This window comes from Ambystoma mexicanum, chromosome 2p (assembly GCF_040938575.1).
Source record: "Ambystoma mexicanum isolate Mex_15411 chromosome 2p, UKY_AmexF1_1, whole genome shotgun sequence".
NCBI lineage: Eukaryota > Metazoa > Chordata > Amphibia > Caudata > Ambystomatidae > Ambystoma > Ambystoma mexicanum.
The window spans coordinates 1,135,192,868-1,135,211,858 of NC_090923.1; the positions used below are offsets into that span (position 1 = coordinate 1,135,192,868).

The following is an 18,991-nucleotide window of genomic DNA, read 5'->3' on the forward strand; positions in this document are numbered from 1 at the left end:
GGATATTCTGTTCTTAAGTTTCAATTAGATGTAGCTACTGTTCGTTCCTTCTATTGGTATGACCTTGGCTCTCCTGGCACGAGTTGCATCTGCTGAGTTTCGAAACAGATGTCTCTTCTCATTTTGCTAGAATATGAATCTTGTGTTGTTTGGCATCTAGTAACCGGAGTTGATTCTGCTTTTCATGCAAAGTGGAATTGCACTTATAATACTGTGCTTCGTTTTGAGGTAGATTATATATAATGGTGCTTGCCGCGCTATTCTTCTACTTAGCATAGCAAGCCACACTGTTTTCATAGCTTTCTTGCAGTTCCAAGCATATGTACAGGCGTAAACTGATCGACTGTATTCATTTTGCTTACAGCTTAACTCTCATGCTTTGATAGCTTTCTATCAATTTAAGCTCACAATCTCTTTTCTCAGGGCGTTTCATGTCTTTGTGTCGTTCTTGGGTCGTCATTTGTTCTATCTGTGAGTTCGTCCGGGCTCTTGTGACATCACCATTCGTCTTCAATTAAGGCCTTTCTGGTTTCTTCCGGGATGGTACTTAGGCAATCTTCATTTCGTCTCATTTGTTGGTAGGGTTTTCTCAATGGATACCTTACTGTCCATGGTTGTCTGGTTATTGGTACTTCAATAGGTGTTGTTCTTCTGATGGGTACTGGGCAGAGCCCTACTGCTGCTCTCTGCTGGTTTATTTGCTCATCATACGTCACATATTTTGGTGTGAACTTTCCTGCTACTTCAAAATGGGCGATGAGAGTGCAGGCTTTATTTGGGACCTCCTCTACAGTAGTGATCGGTTTGTAATTATTGGGTAATGTAGGGGTTGAGCAACGCTTTTTTGATCAGAGGCAGAACCCATGACTCTTAAGGCAGGATGACACTATGCCGGTAACAAACGTAACAAGGGTGTCTGCATAGTTCTTTATGGTGATGGTTAGGCAGGCATCCCCTTTGCACCTGGAGGGTTTGATGCTTTTAAGGATGGAGGCAGTGTCCTTTTCTGTGATAGGGCTGAAATGGAATGTGGGGCACTGTTCAGAGATGGCAGTTGTGTCGAGGGGCGGTAGGGTCTAGGTAAAGTGAGTGCTAAAGGGCTATTGAGTGAGGTTTGTTTGTGGATTAAATCTTTTGGAATAAATCCATTTTGTTCAGCATGACATTTTGTATTGCTGAACACAAGGCTTCATCTTTAGTGATGACTGGTGGGAGGGCTGCAGGAGTTTCTAGCTCCTTCAAAATAGTGAATAGCTCATGTGTTTTGGAATTAGCATTGGCTATTCTAAGGTTGTACACAGAAGCTTTGGCCGTGATGATGGCTTGTTTGTAAGTTCTGGCTGCATTGGTAAACAGAGTTTTTAGTATGCTTGAAGGGTTATTTCTCCAGTTCTCCAGCATGGGGTCTGGCATGGATTCACATGCTCATGAATATTCCCCATCATCAGGCTAGGAATCCTCAGTAAAGAAAAAAGCAGTTTCAGTTTAGTTTCTGAACTGTCTTTCTACTAATAACCAATCACTGGTCTCTGGGTCATACTGCCCCCAGGCAATGACTGCCCTCTACCTAATCCCCTCCTCTGGCAGCCATCTTCAGATTTTTACCGCACGTTCAAGTGTTGGGAGTCCTCGTGCTATAGCTCTCAAGCTTTTACTGCGTTTTGCGTTTTTTCAAAGAGGTCAATCGATCCTCAAGCTCCACCGATTCTACTTCCGATCAACTGGGACCCGTTGCAGAAATGTTCTACGCCCCTCAAGGGCGAATTCTCGTTGAGTTTTCACTTCTTGGAGGATTCCAGAAGATCTTTGAGGCCTACCCTGCGTGGTCATGGCCCAGGATAAAGGAAACGCAACACCTGTTAGATCCAAGCTGTTCAGGAGCTGCCCGGGATGCTGATTTCAGAATTTCGTCAAGGAAGATCAGCACTCCCGGTGCTTCTACTGCCTTCACAACGACAAATTGCACGTGGCGAAGGACTGTGCGTTTTGTAAGAACATGTCCGAACGGACAATGAAGGATCGTCGCGTTAGACTCACCAACTGGCTGGAGGGGAAGAGCCCAGCAGCAGGTGAGAAGAGGAATAAGTCCGAGCGGTCTTCTATGACCTTTGAGGGTGCTCCGGCGACGGGGGCCCAACAAAAGGCAAAGCACTGCGAGTCCGCAGGCACCGGGAGCGCCGATGTCTCGGGCTCCTCGGCTGCCAGGCAGGGTACCATGTCACCAACGCCATCAACCACAAGCAAACACTCTGGCTCGGAGAAGAGGAAGTCAGAGAACCCGGGTAATCTTCGGGAGAGGCCCCGGTCGATCCCGACGGCAACAGCCGAGTCGGGGGTGAGGAGGCAACCCTCCCCCCAGGGTGAAGGCCTCAGGCATGCCCAAGGTCGCGAAGGCCCTGATTCACCCGGCTAAGGCCTCGATCGAAGGAGTCGTGGCGGCCCTGGCGAAGCCTGTGGAGGCTACCCCAATGGAGACGACTGCCGGGCCCAGAGTTTCCCTGCCACCCCGGAGGGAATCATCTTTTCAACCTATCGAGAAGACCCCCATGAATGTCATGATCACAGGCAAGGTATCCAGCATAAACTCTCAGGAAAATTGGACTTCAGCCTATCACAATTGGGTTTTTCATAAGAAAAGGCTGGGTTTTAAGGAATTTCAATGAACAGTATGGAAGTGTTGAATATCTAAGATGGCCGCCAGGGGAAAAGTTCAGAAAGCTATTGTGGTGTTCTATTCATCCCGCTCTGTTATGTATATAAGCCCCGCTCCCCTGTGAAATCTCCGCTTCGCATTGACTCTGCCTAACAGCAGAGCAACGTTTACACGGTTCCATTGGAAATCCAGAGGTCTTCACAGAAAACCTTGTTATTCCCAGTTTCCACAGTTTTCTCTTACTCTTTCCTTTCCTCTTCGTTTTCCTCTGTTGCCCATCCGAAAAATCCTAATTCCCTGTCCCCTTTTTCTCTGAAGCAGTTTTCAGTCACTCGCACCTTGATATGCTCTTTCATTCCCTAGCGTATTCATTGTACTTGAAACTAGTTTTCCTGCTACAAAAACTCAAGTATTGCCGAATGCAAAAAAACATTGTATAAAGTTTGTAGCAACCTTTAATTGTATCCATTTGGATACCACTGCTCAGTTGTGTGAACTAGTTTTCTCTCAAGACTCCGCCGTTCGGCTTACACAAGTTAAGTTTCAATTAAACACGGGTGTACACAAATAGGTACAACACGGTTCCTGGAATTACATTCTACCTTTGAATATTCTGCTACGTCAATTGTTGTTAACGCTTAATAATGGAACTTTTTCTTCAGCGCATCCGTTCCATAAGTTCCACAGAACCACGCACTATTCAGTAGTAATTGCTAGTGCATCCAAGAACTCTAAATGGTTCATAATAATTTCACAAGCATTTCTTCAGGAGTCCACAACACTTTATAGAAGTAAAACAGTTCAGTCAGGAGAATTTCCGTTGCCTTTTCTCTTCAGAAATATTACTACGCAGCATAAAACAACTTACGTTTTCCATATCTTCATTCAACACTACAAGAACGCCAGTCAGGAAAAGTAATCCATATGTCTTTTTCCAATTTCTCCTTCAGCTTGCTATCACTTCACCTAGTGCCAGCTTTAGTTATATTCATCAGTAAAAGACATTCATCAGTACAGATGATCATCCAGTATTCATCTCTTCAGGACATGCACCCCTGCACTCCGCAGGATGGAGAGCTAATTAAAAATTCAACACTGGTAAGCCATTTTTACGCTCCGTTGGCGGACAACAAAGTTAGAATGTATTAGTTAAGAAATGAGGGAAAGTTGGCGCATGGACATTTTTACTAAGAGCATTATTGTTGAACCTTGCAGGGTTTACCAGTCCTTTTCCACCTGTAAGAATTCTGAGGAACGTCCATAGACCCGGTGCCCCCGCGGAGTTCAGGTAAATGTTACAGTGAAACCCCGGGAGGAGAAAGGGGGGGCACGGTAGCCATAACGGACACAGATACCACCTCCGACGATGAGCTGGCTGGCGTCGCAAAGTTCCTGGACAAGAGGTTGGAGGAAGTACGGTCCTACGGGAGGGATCCTGACGAGGCAGACGTAGAGAGCAACGGTGGAGCCGCGAGCCGTGGAGGAGAAGGAGGACCCCACTTCCCAGACGTCGCTCCTGTCGCAGCCGATGGCACAGGACAACTCAGGAGCAATCCTGATGGCTATCCAGACCCTGTGTACGGAGATAAGGACAAGGTTGCCCTTACCCCCAGCGGACGATCCAATGGCACCTGGACCGTCGGGAAGCCCACCGAACAAGAGAAGGCGAATCCATCCTCACCCTCCTTTTCAACCTTCACCTCGTTCCCCTCCACCGAGGGATGAGACGGAGACGACGGGAGGATGACGACGGGAGGATGACGACGGGACGTAACTCCCATCACCCCCTGCCCGGGGCCCCCCTACCCCCGACGAAATTGGCTCCTTTCACGCCATGATCGCCAGGGCATCAGAACTTTTCCAGCTTTGTCCCGAAGAGCAGAAGAAGGAGGGTTTCCTCTACCAACGACGGGAGGCCAAGAGGAAGACCGTCCTCTCAGTACCGTTACTGGACGACATCTCGGACGAAGGGCTGTTGCTCAAGAACCCGTCCACGGCTCCTGTGAAGAGGGACCGTTATGAGAAGTACCGGGTCCCGGGTTCTGCCCCCATGTGCCTTAGAGTTCAGCCGTCCCCAGATTCAGTGGTCTCTGCAGCGGCCAAGAAGAAATCGGCTGGGGCGACGGGATCAACCTTCAATTTCCCCACCGGATGGCGAGGGGAAGAAGCTGGACGCCATGGGACGAGTCATCTCGTCGGCGGTGACGACCATCAAAGCGGCCAACGCCCTCGCTGTTACGCTTACCTGGTTCCACGCGGGCGCCACCCAGCAGTTGGGGTTCAGATGTCCCTCCTTGCGATGCCTAGATGCAACCAGCGGGAGAGTTCTGCCTGGAATACAGGTAAGCTATGTTCAGGACTGGGCAACCGGGGTAAACAGCCTCCCGCCACCCTGTAGGTCTGCGACCCTTCTGGACTTCTCACCTTGTTTTAGATGTTGGCGGGTTCTCCGTCCTGCTGTCTTGGCAGGGGCGCGTTGAGCTTGGTGGGCAATGGCGATCGAGTTGCTTCACTGATGCCAGCCCGTCTTGAGTCTTTCAGGTAGGTCTTATTGCTGTGAATATTGCTGCTCTTGCAAGCCTTTTAAACAATGTCTTTTTCTTCCTAGGTACACGGAAGTCCAGTATGTGGCAAGGCGGAACCTGTGTTTCGCCGGTAAGTATGGGCGGTTTTGGAGCGCCTTGATGCCGTGAGTAGGCGCTATGCGCCGCGCTTAAGATGCCTTGCCTTTGCTAACCTGTTATCTTTTCCTCTCCACAGGTCGCGGTACTCGTCCGGAGTATGGAATTTCTGTCATGATGCTGATTGAGGAGTGGCCGGCGAGGTAAGCCTTAAGGCACAGTTCGTTTATTGTACAATGTCTAATGCCTTGTTTCTTCTCTTTTACAGGCCCGTCGATCCGGGGGAGCACTGGTTCCAGGATGATGGTCGGAAGAGCTGCGGACCGCTGGCGATGAAGTTCAGGTAAGCTATGGCCTTTTTCTCACAATGTCTTCTCTTTTCCTTTGCAGGTGCTGTCCTTACGAGGTTCGTGGCTGAAGCTGAACACGGTGAGCGTTACGTTGCAGTAATGCAAACTAACGCAAAGCGTGTCAGTCTATTCGGGTGTGGTTTAAATAGCTTCAAGAAAGAAGTCCAGGTAAAATACGCCCCATGGTACCACACCCAAAAACACTACACTGCAAGCCTGGTGTCAAGGAGCCAGGTTGTGAGGATGCCTCCACATGACTCGCATAAATGAAAAGTAGTTCCCAAGCACAAGTCCATATTCAAACATGAGCCTGGCGCCAAAGGCGCCAGGACTGGCCCCAAGAAGGCATATGCTGCAATTTCTTGGGTTTAGTGGGGGCAGGAATCCAGACTCTCCTTGGCCATAGGTTAGCCAGGGGGTCTTCAGAGTGTGGGTTGTGACAGCACTCTCCCCCCACCCCCAATGCCCCTCTCAAGGTGTTCCTTCTGTCCGGCCCAGGCTTAGTTGGGAAGTTTCGATGGTAGCTTTTGATCAGATGCGGTGCGTGAACATTTTCACAGTGTTCCCAGGATCTGTCTTGGGGTCCAAAACCTTTCCAATCTATTAGATAGTATAGTCTACCCCTTGAGTACTTAGAATCCAGTATGCCTTTAACTTTGAATTCAAGTTCTCTGTCGACAAGAATGGGTTTCGGAGCTGCTTCAATCCGTGTTCCAGGTTGCATTGGTTTTAAAATGGACACATGAAATACCGGATGGATGTGTAGATTGGATGGTAAATCTAACTTGACGGCCGCTGGACTGATAATCGTCTTGATGGTGTAGGGTCCCAAATACCTGGGTTGAAAGGTCCGTTTCCTTTGATGGGTATACACTTGATGGCTAGCCAAACCTTGTCTCCTACTTGATAATCGGGGGCCTTCGTCCTGTGTTGGTCGGCGAATTGTTTTTGCTTGGCTTTGGCGTGAATCAGATGTTCTCTGGCCTTTTTGAAAGCCTGAGTGATGCTGATGTGAAGGGTTTTAACCGCTGGCATTTCCAATTTGGTTGGGAGATCCAATTCTGAGGTACGTGGGTGTCTACCATATAAGGTATAAAAAGGTGTTTACCCAGTACTGGAATGTAAGGAGTTGTTATATGCGTACTCAGCTATCCATAGTAAGTCCTTCCAGTCTCTCAGCTCGTGATGCAACATACACCGTAAGTATTGCTCACGGGTCTGGTTGGTCCTTTCGGTCTTACCGTCCGTTTGGGGGTGGTGGCTGGTGGATAACTGGATGTCAATTTGTGCCATTGCACAACACTTTCTCCAAAAGTTGGAAATTAACTGACTACCTCGATCAGAGATCAGGACTGATGGGAATCCATGTAATTTAACAATATTGTCCAGAAATACCTTGGCTAGAGTGGATGCATCTGGAAGGCCTTTGAGTGGAATGAAGTGGGCCATCTTCGAGAATAGGTCTACGACTACAAGAATGGTATTAAACCCTTGACTGGTAGGCAGATCCGTGATGAAGTCGAGGGAAAGGGTGTGCCATGGCGCTGGAGGAATGTCCAAAGGTCTCAAAAGACCAGATGGTTTATGTTTTTGCGATTTGTTTTGTGCGCAGACTCCACAAGATTGAATGTATTGGATTATATCTCTCCGCCAGGTAGGCCACCAAAAGTTCTGTTTAACCTTGGCTAAGGTCTTGGTGATTCCAGGGTGCCCTTCGATTAGGGAATCGTGGTAACCTGAAATGACTTGCTGTTGTAGGTCCTTGGTGGGTATGTATAGGCGGCCCTTAAAAAGGGGTATGCGGTCTTGGATGGAATATTGTTCTCCTTGCGCTTGCCATGCAAGGAGGGCATCCGTATTCATGATTTGTTGAATTTCCTTTTTCAGCTCCATGTGTGTTATGGCTGTGGTCAGGCCTAAAAGTTTGTCTTCAGGTATGATGGGGACCGGATCTGGGGCTGTAAAAACCAAGTCATCAGTTCCAGTACGAGAAAGTGCCTCAGCCTTTCCATTCTTGACACCTGGTCGAAAAGTTATGACAAAATCGTATTCAGCAAAGAATAGAGCCCATCGCAGCTGCGTTGAAAATTGGGCCTTTGCTGTTTTAAGATACTGCAGGTTTCGGTGGTCAGTAATAACTGTAATGGTGTGTCTGGCTCCCAGAAGGTAGTGTCGCCAGGCTTTGAAGGCGGATTTGATTGCCAAGAGTTCTTTGTCGGTGATGGCGTAGTTAATTTCTGGAGGTAAAAACTTCTTTTGACCAGAATGCCACTGGATGTAGCTGGCCAGTTTTGGGATCTCTTTGTGAGAGGACAGGTCCCATTGCTATACTGGAAGCGTCCGTCTCTAAGATATATGGGAGGTCAGGACGTGGATGTCATAAGATCGGTGCTGAGGTGAATCTTTTCTTTAGTTCCTGAAAGGCTTTTTCTGCGTCTTCGGTCCAGGTGAATTTCTTGTTATTTTTTCGTAGCAACACGGTGATTGGGTGTACGATTTGGGAGAAGTCTGGTATGAACCGACGATAAAAGTTCGCAAAGCCTAACATACTTTGTACTCCCTTTATTGATGTCGGTGATGGCCATTTCAGAACGGCGTCGACCTTGTGCAGGTCCATCCTGATGCCTCCGGGACTAAGGATGAAGCCTAGGAACTCCACTTCGGTTACATGAAAAAAGCACTTTACCAGCTTGGCAAATAAACGATGTTCGCGGAGCTTGGTGAGGACTGAACGGACGTTGCTTGATATGGTCTTGTTTAGAAGTTGAGTACACCAGGATATCATCTATGTACACTAGGGCGCAGACATCAATTAACTCTCTCAAGACGTCATTCATGAAGTATTGGAATGCTGCCAGTGCGTTGCATAACCCAAAGGGCATAACTTGATATTCGAATAACCCATACTTAGTACAGAAGTGGTTTTCCATTTGTCGCCGCTTCTGACCCGAACCAGGTGATACGCTCCCCGAAGATCCAATTTGGTGTAAATTTGAGCGTCCTGGACCTGGTCCAGCATTTCCGGAATAAGTGGCAAAGGGTAACGGTTCTTCACCGTGATCTGGTTTAATGCGTGGTAATAAATACAGGTCCTTAAGTCCCCTTCATTTTTAGCACGAACAACAAAGGATTGGCTGCCGGGGACTTCGAAGGACGGATAAATCCGTTTGCGAGGTACTGGTCTAGATAGGACTTCAGGTGAAGATTTTCAGGTTCAGTCAGAGCATAGATCCTCCCACAGGGGACTTGTGCACCAGGACAAGGTTGATTTGACAGTCGTAGGGCCTGTGGGGCGGCAGGGTATTGGCTTGGTCCTTCTGAATTACATCCTGGAAATTGCGGTATTGCTCAGGTAAGGTACTGGTTACACGTAAGATAGATGTTGTGGTTCCGGGAGTTGTAGAATTACTGAAAGCAGTCTTCTGTTCTTGATAGTAACAGGCTGGAGAGCAGTCACTGAGGAAGGTTAATTTCCTGGCTCGCCAGTTAATCGAAGGATTATGAGCGACTAACCATGGCATTCCTAGTATAAGTATTGATGAGGTCAAACGAAATGAGTTCCCTATGTCCGTCCTGGCACAGCATTGTTATCTCAGCTGTGCATTGGGTTACGAGTCTGGAAGCGATTTCAGTCCCATCCACCTTAGTCACCTTATCTGTAATCGGCTTGGAACATAAGGGAAGTCCCATCTCTGCAGCCAGATCTCGATCAATATAATTCCCGACTGCCCCACTGTCAATGTAAGCTTCTATGGCATGCATTCTGGAAGACCGTTGGTTATTGATCAAGATCACTGGTATTGCAAAGTGTGAGGTCGGTGGCTCCTTTCCCTCACTCGACAAGCTGACCTCTACGTTTTCTGAGCTGGGTAGTTTTCCGATTGATGTTCTTTCTCTTGGTCTTTTTCCGTGGCCCAAACAACCTTCCTAGGGGGTTTCACCGGGCAGTCCTTCAAGAAGTGCCCAGATTTTCCACAATACAGAGACAGTTGTTGTTGCCTTCTTTTATCTCGCTCTTGTTTTGTTAATGGGGGTCGCACTCCTGCAAGTTGCATGCGCTCAGCAGAATTTTCTTTTGCATGAGTTACATTGTCTCTAGACCGAACATACACCGCCCGTGGATCCATTTTGGAGCGATCTGCTTTTCGGTCTTGCAGTCGGTGGTCTAATTGTACAGCCAAATTTATGAACTCCGAACAGTCTCAAGGAGGGTCCACTACTTGAGCTAGAACATCTTTTAATTCGCCTTGTAAACCCTGATGAAACAACGTGGTTCTTTTGTTTTCAGGCCACCTAGCTTCATCGACCAATCTGTTGAAAGTAGCAATGTACGTTAACAGGTCCTGATTTCCCTGTCGGAGGGAAAGGAGTTAATTGTCCACTACTTGCTCTCGGGTATGACGAGCAAAAAGTTTCTCCATTTCCCTCTGAAATCCCCCAAAGTCATGTAGCAGAGGATCATCATGTGTCACCAATGGAACTGACCAGTCTGCTGCGCTACCGCTCAGGTATGACAAGACAAAGGCCACCCGAGCCTGGCCGTTTGGAAATGCTCCAGGCCTGCAAAGAAAGTGAAGGCGGCATTGATTCATGAATGTGGCGTATTTCTGTGGATCACCCGTAAATCGCTCCGGTGGGGCCAAAGGAACTGTTCCTGGTAGCACGACTTGCACCGGAGTAGAAGTGGATGGCAGGGTAGGATTCTGCATCGTTGGTTTGTTTCCCGGTAGTGGGGTCTGGCCTGCTTGTGATTGCAAGTATTGTCTGCTAATGTCTTCAGTGCGCTCCTTAGTCACTATTAAATCTCTTCTGAGAGCATTAGTCTCCTGACGGGCAGAATTAACCTCGGCGCGCAGTTCTCCTATTAGTTGGGCCAATTGGTCTAATTCTGAGGTTTCCATGACACCCAGGTGGATTTAGGTTTGGAGGCTTCGTGTTCTGTTACGCTCACCTGGTTCCACGGGGGCGCCACCCAGCAGTTGGGGTTCAGATGTCCCTCCTTGCGATGCCCAGATGCGACCAGTGGGAGAGTTCTGCCTGGAATACAGGTAAGCTATGTTCAGGACTGGGCAACCGGGGTAAACAGCCTCCCGCCACCCTGTAGGTCTGCGACCCTTCTGGACTTCTCCTCACCTTGTTTTAGATGTTGGCTGGTTCTCCGTCCTGCTGTCTTGTCAGGAGCGCGTTGAGCTTGGTGGGCAATGGCGATCGAGTTGCTTCACTGATGCCAGCCCGTCTTGAGTCTTTCAGGTAGGTCTTATTGCTGTGAATATTGCTGTTCTTGCAAGCCTTTTAAACAATGTCTTTTTCTTCCTAGGTACGCGGAAGTCCAGTATGTGGCAAGGCGGAACCTCTGTTTCGCTGGTAAGAATGGGCGTTTTTGGAGCGCCTTGATGCGGTGAGTAGGCGCTATGCGATGTGCTTAAGATGCCTTGCCTTTGCTAACCGGTTATCTTTTCCTCTCCACAGGTTGCGGTACTCGCCCGAAGTATGGAATTTCCGTCGTGATGCTGATTGAGGAGCGGCCGGCGAGGTAAGCCTTAAGGCACAGTTCGTTAATTGTACAATGTCTAATGCCTTGTTTCTTCTCTTTTACAGGTCCGTCGATCCGGGGGAGCGCTGGTTCCAGGATGATGGTCGGAAGAGCTGCGACCGCTGGCGATGAAGTTCAGGTAAGCTGCTGCCTTTTTCTCACAATGTCTTCTCCTTTCCTTTGCAGGTGCTGTCCTTACGAGGTTCGTGGCTGAAGATGAACACGGTGAGCATTACGTTGCAGTAATGCAAACTAACGCGAAGCGTGTCAGTCTATTCGGGTGTGGTTTAAATAGCTTCAAGAAAGAAGTCCAGGTAAAATAGTCCCCATGGTACCACACCCAAAAACACTACACTGCAAGCCTGGTGTGAAGGAGCCAGGTTGTGAGGATGCCTCCACATGACTGGCATTAATGAAAAGTAGTTCCCTAGCACAAGTTGATATTCAAACATGAGCCTGGCGCCAAGAAGGCCTATGCTGCAATTTCTTGGGTTTAGTGGGGGCAGGAATCGAGACTCTCCCTGGCCCATAGGTTGGCCAAGGGGTCTTCAGAGTGTGGGTCGTGACACTCGCGATCGTGGCTACGACAGGGAGCTGTGGTTTAAGATCGCTCGCCTCCTGGATTTCCTTTCCGGCCGACAAGAGGGTGGAGGCCCTTGAAATCCTACAGGAAGGCGAGGTGGCGTCGGACCACGCCATCATGGTGGCCACGGACATCGCCGACACGGGCAACAGCATTTGCCTTCGTCGACGCGGTTGGCTCAAGGCCACCGACTTCCATCAGGACGTTCAGATCAGGGTACTAGACATGCCCTTCGACGGGAACAACCTGTTCGGCAAGGCAGTGGACGAGTCACTGCAGGCCATCAAGGTGGACACTGAGACGGCCCGGGCCTTGGGTTCTCTCCATCAACGACGGCTTTCCTTTCGGACCCCTGGAGGCAAGTCCCAAGGTGCCTCCAAAGGATTTGATAGCGGTTCCTCGTCGTATCGCCAAGCGGCCCACTCATCATCGCAAGAGGCCTACAGAGGCCGCAGCAAGGCCGGAGGTCGCCGTCACCGCCAAGGAAGCCAGGGCGCCAAGGCCTCGGCAAAGCAAGATTGAACCGGCCGTGATGTCGGGCCCCCACCCGAGCACCCCGGTGGGAGGCCGGCTGGGAAAATTCATCAGCGCGTGGAAGTCCATCTCCTTCGTTGGGTGCTGGACTCGCTGGCCCACGGGCACACTCTGGAATTCCAAGGCAAGTGGCAAGTGTCCCCATATACCACCTGTGGCCAGGAAGGAAACCCACGTGCCACAGCTACTTCTGGAGGTACGAGCAATGCTGAAAAAGGGTGCAATAGAACTCGTCCCGAAGAGGCTCCGGGGCTCCGGAGTATACTCGCGGTACTTCCTTGTCTGAAAGAAGACCGGCGGTTGGTGACCCATTCTGGACCTTTGTCGTCTAAACAAATACATCAAGTCCCAGAAATTCCGGCTGGTAACCCTGCAGCACGTGCTGGGACAGCTGGAGGAAGGCGACTTCCTATCGTCGCAGGACTTGGAGGACGTCTAATTTCACATACCCATACTCAAAGGACATCAAAAGTTCCTACGGTTCGTGGTCCAAGGGCGACACTACCAGTTCAAGGCCCTGCCCTTCGGATTGAAGTCGGCGCCCAGGGTCTTCACCAAGTGCCTGGCACCGGTGGCGGCATGTGCCAAGTGCTGGAGGTTCGCCAGCAGGTTTCCCCAGCCGGAGAGCATGGGCGATGCATTCTGCTTCCCCTGGGACGGCCCGTTCCTGTATGCGTTCCCACCGTTGCCGTTGCTTCTGCGGCTCATCAATCAACTCGGATATTCCTGGTGAGGGATGATCCATGTTGCACCGGCGTGGCCGAGGCAGATATGGTTCCCGGACCTTCTGGACTTGTCAGCGTCCCCCCCCAGTCAAACTGCGGATGGACGCGGATCTTCTCGCCAGGAAAGGTGGTGCCATCCTGCATCACGACCCAGGATCGCTGAACCTGCAGGCCTGGCTCCTGCAGCACTAGAGTTCGGAGGGTACGATATCCCGGCGGACTGCAAGGAGGTCCTTGCAAAGGCCAGGGCGTCCTCGACTCTTAAGTGCTACGGGCATAAATGGAAGAGGTTCTCTGTCAGGCGCCGTGCTGGCCAAGGCGGGGCTGGCGCATGCCTCCATCAAGATCCATCTTGTGGCTATATCCCGCTACACCAGAGCACCGGAGCGCTCGTCGCTGTGGTCTCACCGCCTTGTGAAGGGGTTCATGACAGGACTGTTCCGCTCGTTCCCGCCGGTGAAGGCCCCGGCGTGGGAGCTCAACATGGGGCTGACCAGACTCATGGACCTGCCATTCGAGCCTCTGCATTTGGCACTTTTGAAATTCCTGTCGCGGAAAACAGCGTTTCTTGTGTCCATTTGATTATGACCCAGAGACCAGTGATTGGTTATTAGTAGAAAGACAGTTCAGAAATGAAACTGAAACTGATTTTTTCTTTACCGAGGATTCCCAGCCTGACGACGGAGAATATTCATGAGCAGGTGAATCCATGCTAGACCCATGCTGGAGAGCAACAGTTACAGGTAAGTAACTTGTTCCTTAGTTTCAACATTGCGCTTCAAGGCAATAAGTGCACGGAGATCGGGGGTGAACCAGGTGTTAATGTGTTTAACTTCTTTAGCTTTGCATGGTGCCAGGGGGGCAATGGTGTCAACTGCTGTCATGAGATTGTTGGCGTGGAGGTCGGCAAGTATGTTGGGGCATTGGTGCAGAGGTTATGCTGAAGAAATGGCACTAACAGTGGAGCAATGCACCCTTATTCACCCATAACTCTTACATGCATTAACCCACCTGCAAACATATGTAATAAGCCACTACTGGCCACATTAAGCACATCACTACTGTCTCTAGAATGCAGCTGAGTCTAACAAAAGAAATTCGGTCCAACTGGGCACATAATCTCCTTGGTTCGCATACCCTGCCTACAGCCTATCACTGCACCCATCCACTAGCCAGATCTCCATGGGTCGCTAGCAGGGACCTAGCCACCGCTTCCTACCATTCTGTAACCTGGTCTGTCTGCCACGTCATATGCTTTCTGTTTGTCACCTTTACCTTTCTGACCACTATGTAACCTGGTCCCAATTATGCATCAATATTATGTAACTGTAATTGTAAACTTTTCTCTATGCTTAAGTGCCCAGATACTTCAGGGTTAGGTGCACTCTATAAATAATAAACTAAACTAAACTACCTTCCTACTGGCTAAACTGCAGACACACATTCTAAAATCCTCATCTCAATTCTCATACTTCAGACTTTGGTCCTCCAAAGGCGTTCATCCACAATGCTTTGAGGCCGTAACAATGGCATTATGTGCTGTACATACGCCACATAACAAAACTTAAGCTAATTCACAGTGTCTATGTGTTACACACAGGCTCCCAGGCACCCTGCACGCTTCTGGGTAGGTTTGATGCCTGCTATCATGTTCTAGGAATGTTTCAGACCTAAGGGCCAATGTCAGTTCTGTGTCTGTGAGTTTCCTGTCATTCTGTAAGCTGTGTGTCCCTGAACTATTATTCTGCAAGCTGTGTCTAAGAAGTGTTTGGCATTCTCTCTCTTTCTACATTTGACAGGATTTCCTGTTTATCCTTCCTGGTGTTCTGCCTTTTATCTGACCATATCTCTCTCTCTTCTCTAGGGTGTTCCATTCTCCCCTTCGGCTCATCCGTGAATGGGTTTGATGTTCATGGCTGCGACTTGGACCTTTTCCTGGACCTCGAGAACACCAAAACCTTCCAAGCATCAGCCCGGAAAACTTCAAATGATGCTGAGGTGAGACACTGGCAGCATGGAATTCCCAATGCTACTTCTTGTTGAGATGGGTTTCCTATTCTGGAGAACAGGAAGATACTGAAGTCTAGTCAAACCCAGTCACGGTAGGAAGCAGGCGGGCAAAGCTTAGCTTCAGGAGAGGGGCTTGAGAGTAGTCTAGGGCTACAATGAGTCTACGTAGAGCAACACAATAAATCCAGTTAGACAGGTAAGTATAATGTGCAAGGATTTATTAGGCCTTTAAAATACACACTAAGCAAATGAAACCTATTGATACACACTTACTATAAAATAAATATGTGTTCACCCTTAGGAGAAGATAGGCATGGCATATAATTCGAACCCAATGCAAAGCAGCTAAGTAGTCAGATGCATCAAATACAGTTGGTGGACTTTAGAATAACACTTCCCTGAGAAGGTTTGGGGCCTTGATCCTAAAGTTATCCGTTCCAAATCTATACTTTTCAGGTTGGTTTGCAATATGATTGGACAATGCCACTGCTTCCAAGTTCCAGAAAGATGAAGAAAGTGCAGGTGGGTAGCTCTCCCTATCCCACTATATTAGACTAGGTCAAGGATAGGGTCCTTCACCAGAACACCACCAATCGAAGTCTGGAAAGAGAGAGATAGGGACAGAACTTTACATCCATGTAACCCTAAGGAAGACCGGGGGTGTAAAAGAAACAGATACCACTGCTGAGGTTGTGCTTTCCATTGGAGACATATGGGGTCATTCCGAGTTTGGAGGTAGCCATGGTGCTATTAGCACCATGCCTGCCTCCAAACCCGGGTCCGGGTTTGGTGTCTCTGAATGGGGACTTACCGGGTCATTCCAACCTTGGAGGACCCGGTAAATCCCCATTCAGAAAACCATTCCCCATTCCCATTCGAGCCCCCATGGGGCTCAATGGGAATGGGGAAGGAGCAAATAAGGGGGCCGCTAACAGCAGGCCCGTTATTTGCTCCCTGGTCCCTTAACGGGTCCCACTAAGAACTGCTGATCAGACCAGCTGTTCCTGGAGGGACCCGCTAAGGGACCTCGGAATATGGCGGTAGGGGGTTAACGGCACCGGCATCCTTACTGGTGCCGTTAACCCCCTACCGCCATACTCGGAATGAGGCCCATAGTCTAATGTGCTTGATCCGGTTGAGGGAGGCTTGAGGGCCGTAGGTACAGAGGTCACTTTTTGGGGGATTTAGTTACGGTTGGTCGCAGTGCTTGAATCTCGGTTCCAGGCACCTTCCAGCTGAACCCTCTTGCAAAGAAAAGATGAAGACTTCTGCAGACCAGGCGACCTTAGGATACCTCCAGGGAGTGAGGAAGACAATGGAAATGGCAAACACTGCGATCTTCAATGGGTGAACAACAGAGCAGGTACTGCATGGCTTCCATTGATGCAAGAAGGCTGAAAATGCAGGACCCGATGTCTTGTAGTACAAGCTGAAGATACTCCCAAGTTCCAAGGATGTATTTGGTACAGCAATGGCTGCAGAGAGTAGCCCAGGAAAGAGCTGATCAGTCCATCGGTTGGTCCAGACGGGCTTAGCAGGCAAGGATCCTCGAGCAGAGGTCAAGACTAGTTGTTCCCATCGGTCCAGTGGACGAAGCACAAACAAGGGTCTTCTTGTGGTCAGGCAGAGGAGCAGGGCTTCACTTGAGTTGGTGCTGGTTGTTATGAAAGATTTATATTTTGGCAGCTTTCTCTCCATAGTTCTATAGACACCCAGATGTTTTGCTTTTGTTTTTGAACCTGTCCTGACTTTTTACAGGGAATTGAAGCCTTCAGCTTCACTCCACCGGCCTTTTGCTAATTTTATTATGGGGAAACTGATCAATCCTTCAGACTATCGGTACCCGGAAACTGTTTCCCTTTTGACTTTTTACACACTAACTTTTTAACCTTACACACAGCATCTTACAATGCAGTGCAGTGGGGATACTTTTGTATCACCCTAGTCTTTTACACTTGGGATTTTCGGTTACTTTTATATGTGCCTGAAGACAAGCTGGTGGCAGCAATTGTATTGCTACAATTTTTGTGTTATTTCTAGTGTGCACATTGGTGTTTACGGCGTATGGCTACTGAACGCGGCTAGTGTTCTAAAATGGCCACACCACAAGCTTTTAGCTGGTTGTTTGGCCTTCTTCCTGCCTTGCCAGGTCAGGAAATCCCATATACGGTCATTCATTTGCTCAGGAAAGTGTGTGTATGTGTACCATGTGTGGGTGTGTCTTTGTGTGTGCGCGTGTGCTCCTGCAGAATTTTTCGAGACCAGCATTGGGGCCAAAATGCCTGTGTATAAGAACAGCCAACTCCGAAAGAAGACTTCTGAAGATGCCTAGCACTCCTTTCTGCGTCTGGCTCAGTGAAGCCCTGTTGGAACACCTAATCTACAAAGGCCTTGGTCTGGTTGGACCAACCAGTCTTGATGTGTTCTCAAGGATCCAGCCGTCCTGGGCCATTAGAAGTGCCCCTGGAGCACCCGGTGGACTGACCGCTTCTCCAGTGGGCTACCTCGTTAGAACATCGCCATCTGCATTTGCACCCGGAACTTCAGTGGTCGCCAGTCTGATGAATCGGTATTGATTCCTTCCAGAAACCTGACCTGGGACCATTCTGATGTGGCCAGGGAAAGGCAGACGCTTCCTGATTCTGACCCTGCAGGTGGTGTACTGCAGGAGGATCACATGGGGCGGGGGGGGTTCGGCGGGACAGGCCAGGAAGAATTCCCCATGTTTAATTTTCCCCGTATTCCCACACTTTTGATAGCTGTTTGGCAAACAGCAGAAGTTAAAGAATTTAATTTTGTTGAGTACTTCACGTCCCATAATCTCATAATTACTGCAATGAGGAAGAGAACTGAAGAGTTATGATGTAGCAGTAGCCAGTCAAGTAAGCCTAACTGCCCACACCTGAAGGAACCGGGGAGGCATAAAAGGGCCCCCTCAGGTGTAGGCAGTTGAAAGGGGCTGGAACTGTTACTGGAGTGTGTGTAGTAGTAGCAGAGGCAGAAAGAAGAAAGCAGAGTGTTGGTGATCCAAGCTGAAGTGGGAGAACATTGCAGCAAATTTGACCTGCTTGTTCTGAGAGGGTCCTGTTTCCCACAAACTCTGAAGTGCAGAGGCTGCACAGCAGAAGACGTGCAGGAAGGCTGCCTTTCCCCAGGTGTGCCTGATTGCAGTGGCTGCCGTGCAGAAAACGTGTCGGAGACTGAGGCAAGGAGCTGTTGTCAAGCCGTGGGTCTTGGGAGCGAGAGGGGCTCCTTAATTGAGTGGCTGGGCCGGATACACCTTCAGTGAGGAAGGGTGTGGGTCCTAAATGAGCCAGATGCAGTAGAAGTTGTGCAACACGTGAAAGGAGGATTGCAGAAGCCGGTGAGTCAAGAGTCAAACCTGGCGTCTGATTCCTTTAGCAAGCACTGCTGGCAACAGTATCCAACTTAATGTTCACTCGCTTAGAAGCGGCAGCGAGTTGAAGTTGATCATGGAGTTCCTAACAAGGGGACAATGGAAATTCACGTGAAAGCAAACGCTGCTGAAAGCTATTGCTAAACCCTTAAAATGTATGAAGAAGTGGTCACGTGTCTCTCATTAAGCAGAACAAAAACTGCGGAAAGCCATTGTCGAACATTTCAACTTTGTAAAACTTGTGAAGAGGTGGTCGGCTGTGTTTAATTTCGTTTTCCATGTGAAGAGTGAACTTTACCTCCTTTATTCTCACAAAGAACCATTGTTCATAAAAGAAGTTGAGTGTTTAAACATTGCATCTGCAGTTGAAGAGAGCACAAGCATTGCCAAAGCCAAGAATATTTCGTCATTAAGATTGAGAGCAGCCTTTCTCCAAGCCCGAAAACAGTCTAACAATTACTGTGAGCCCAATAGAAGTTCAACCTTGCTTAGGTTACAAGTGTGCAAGCATTACCCGAAGCCAAGAGAGTGGCACCAAGGCTTCTGGGTATTTATTTGGCTAACAGTTGGCAAAGAGTTGAAGGC

The 18,991-nt window shown here is 49.1% G+C and overlaps 1 protein-coding gene across 4 annotated transcripts in view; it reads left to right on the forward strand.

The window, feature by feature from the left end:
- Positions 1-18,991, forward strand: part of TUT1 (terminal uridylyl transferase 1, U6 snRNA-specific) — a 688,083-nt gene that overhangs the window by 387,165 nt on the left and 281,927 nt on the right. For all 4 annotated transcript variants that reach the window (XM_069645196.1, XM_069645195.1, XM_069645199.1 and 1 more), the window contains one exon: positions 14,864-14,997. In XM_069645196.1, the coding sequence (XP_069501297.1) occupies positions 14,864-14,997 (134 nt within the window). The remainder of the gene's footprint in view (positions 1-14,863; positions 14,998-18,991) is intronic.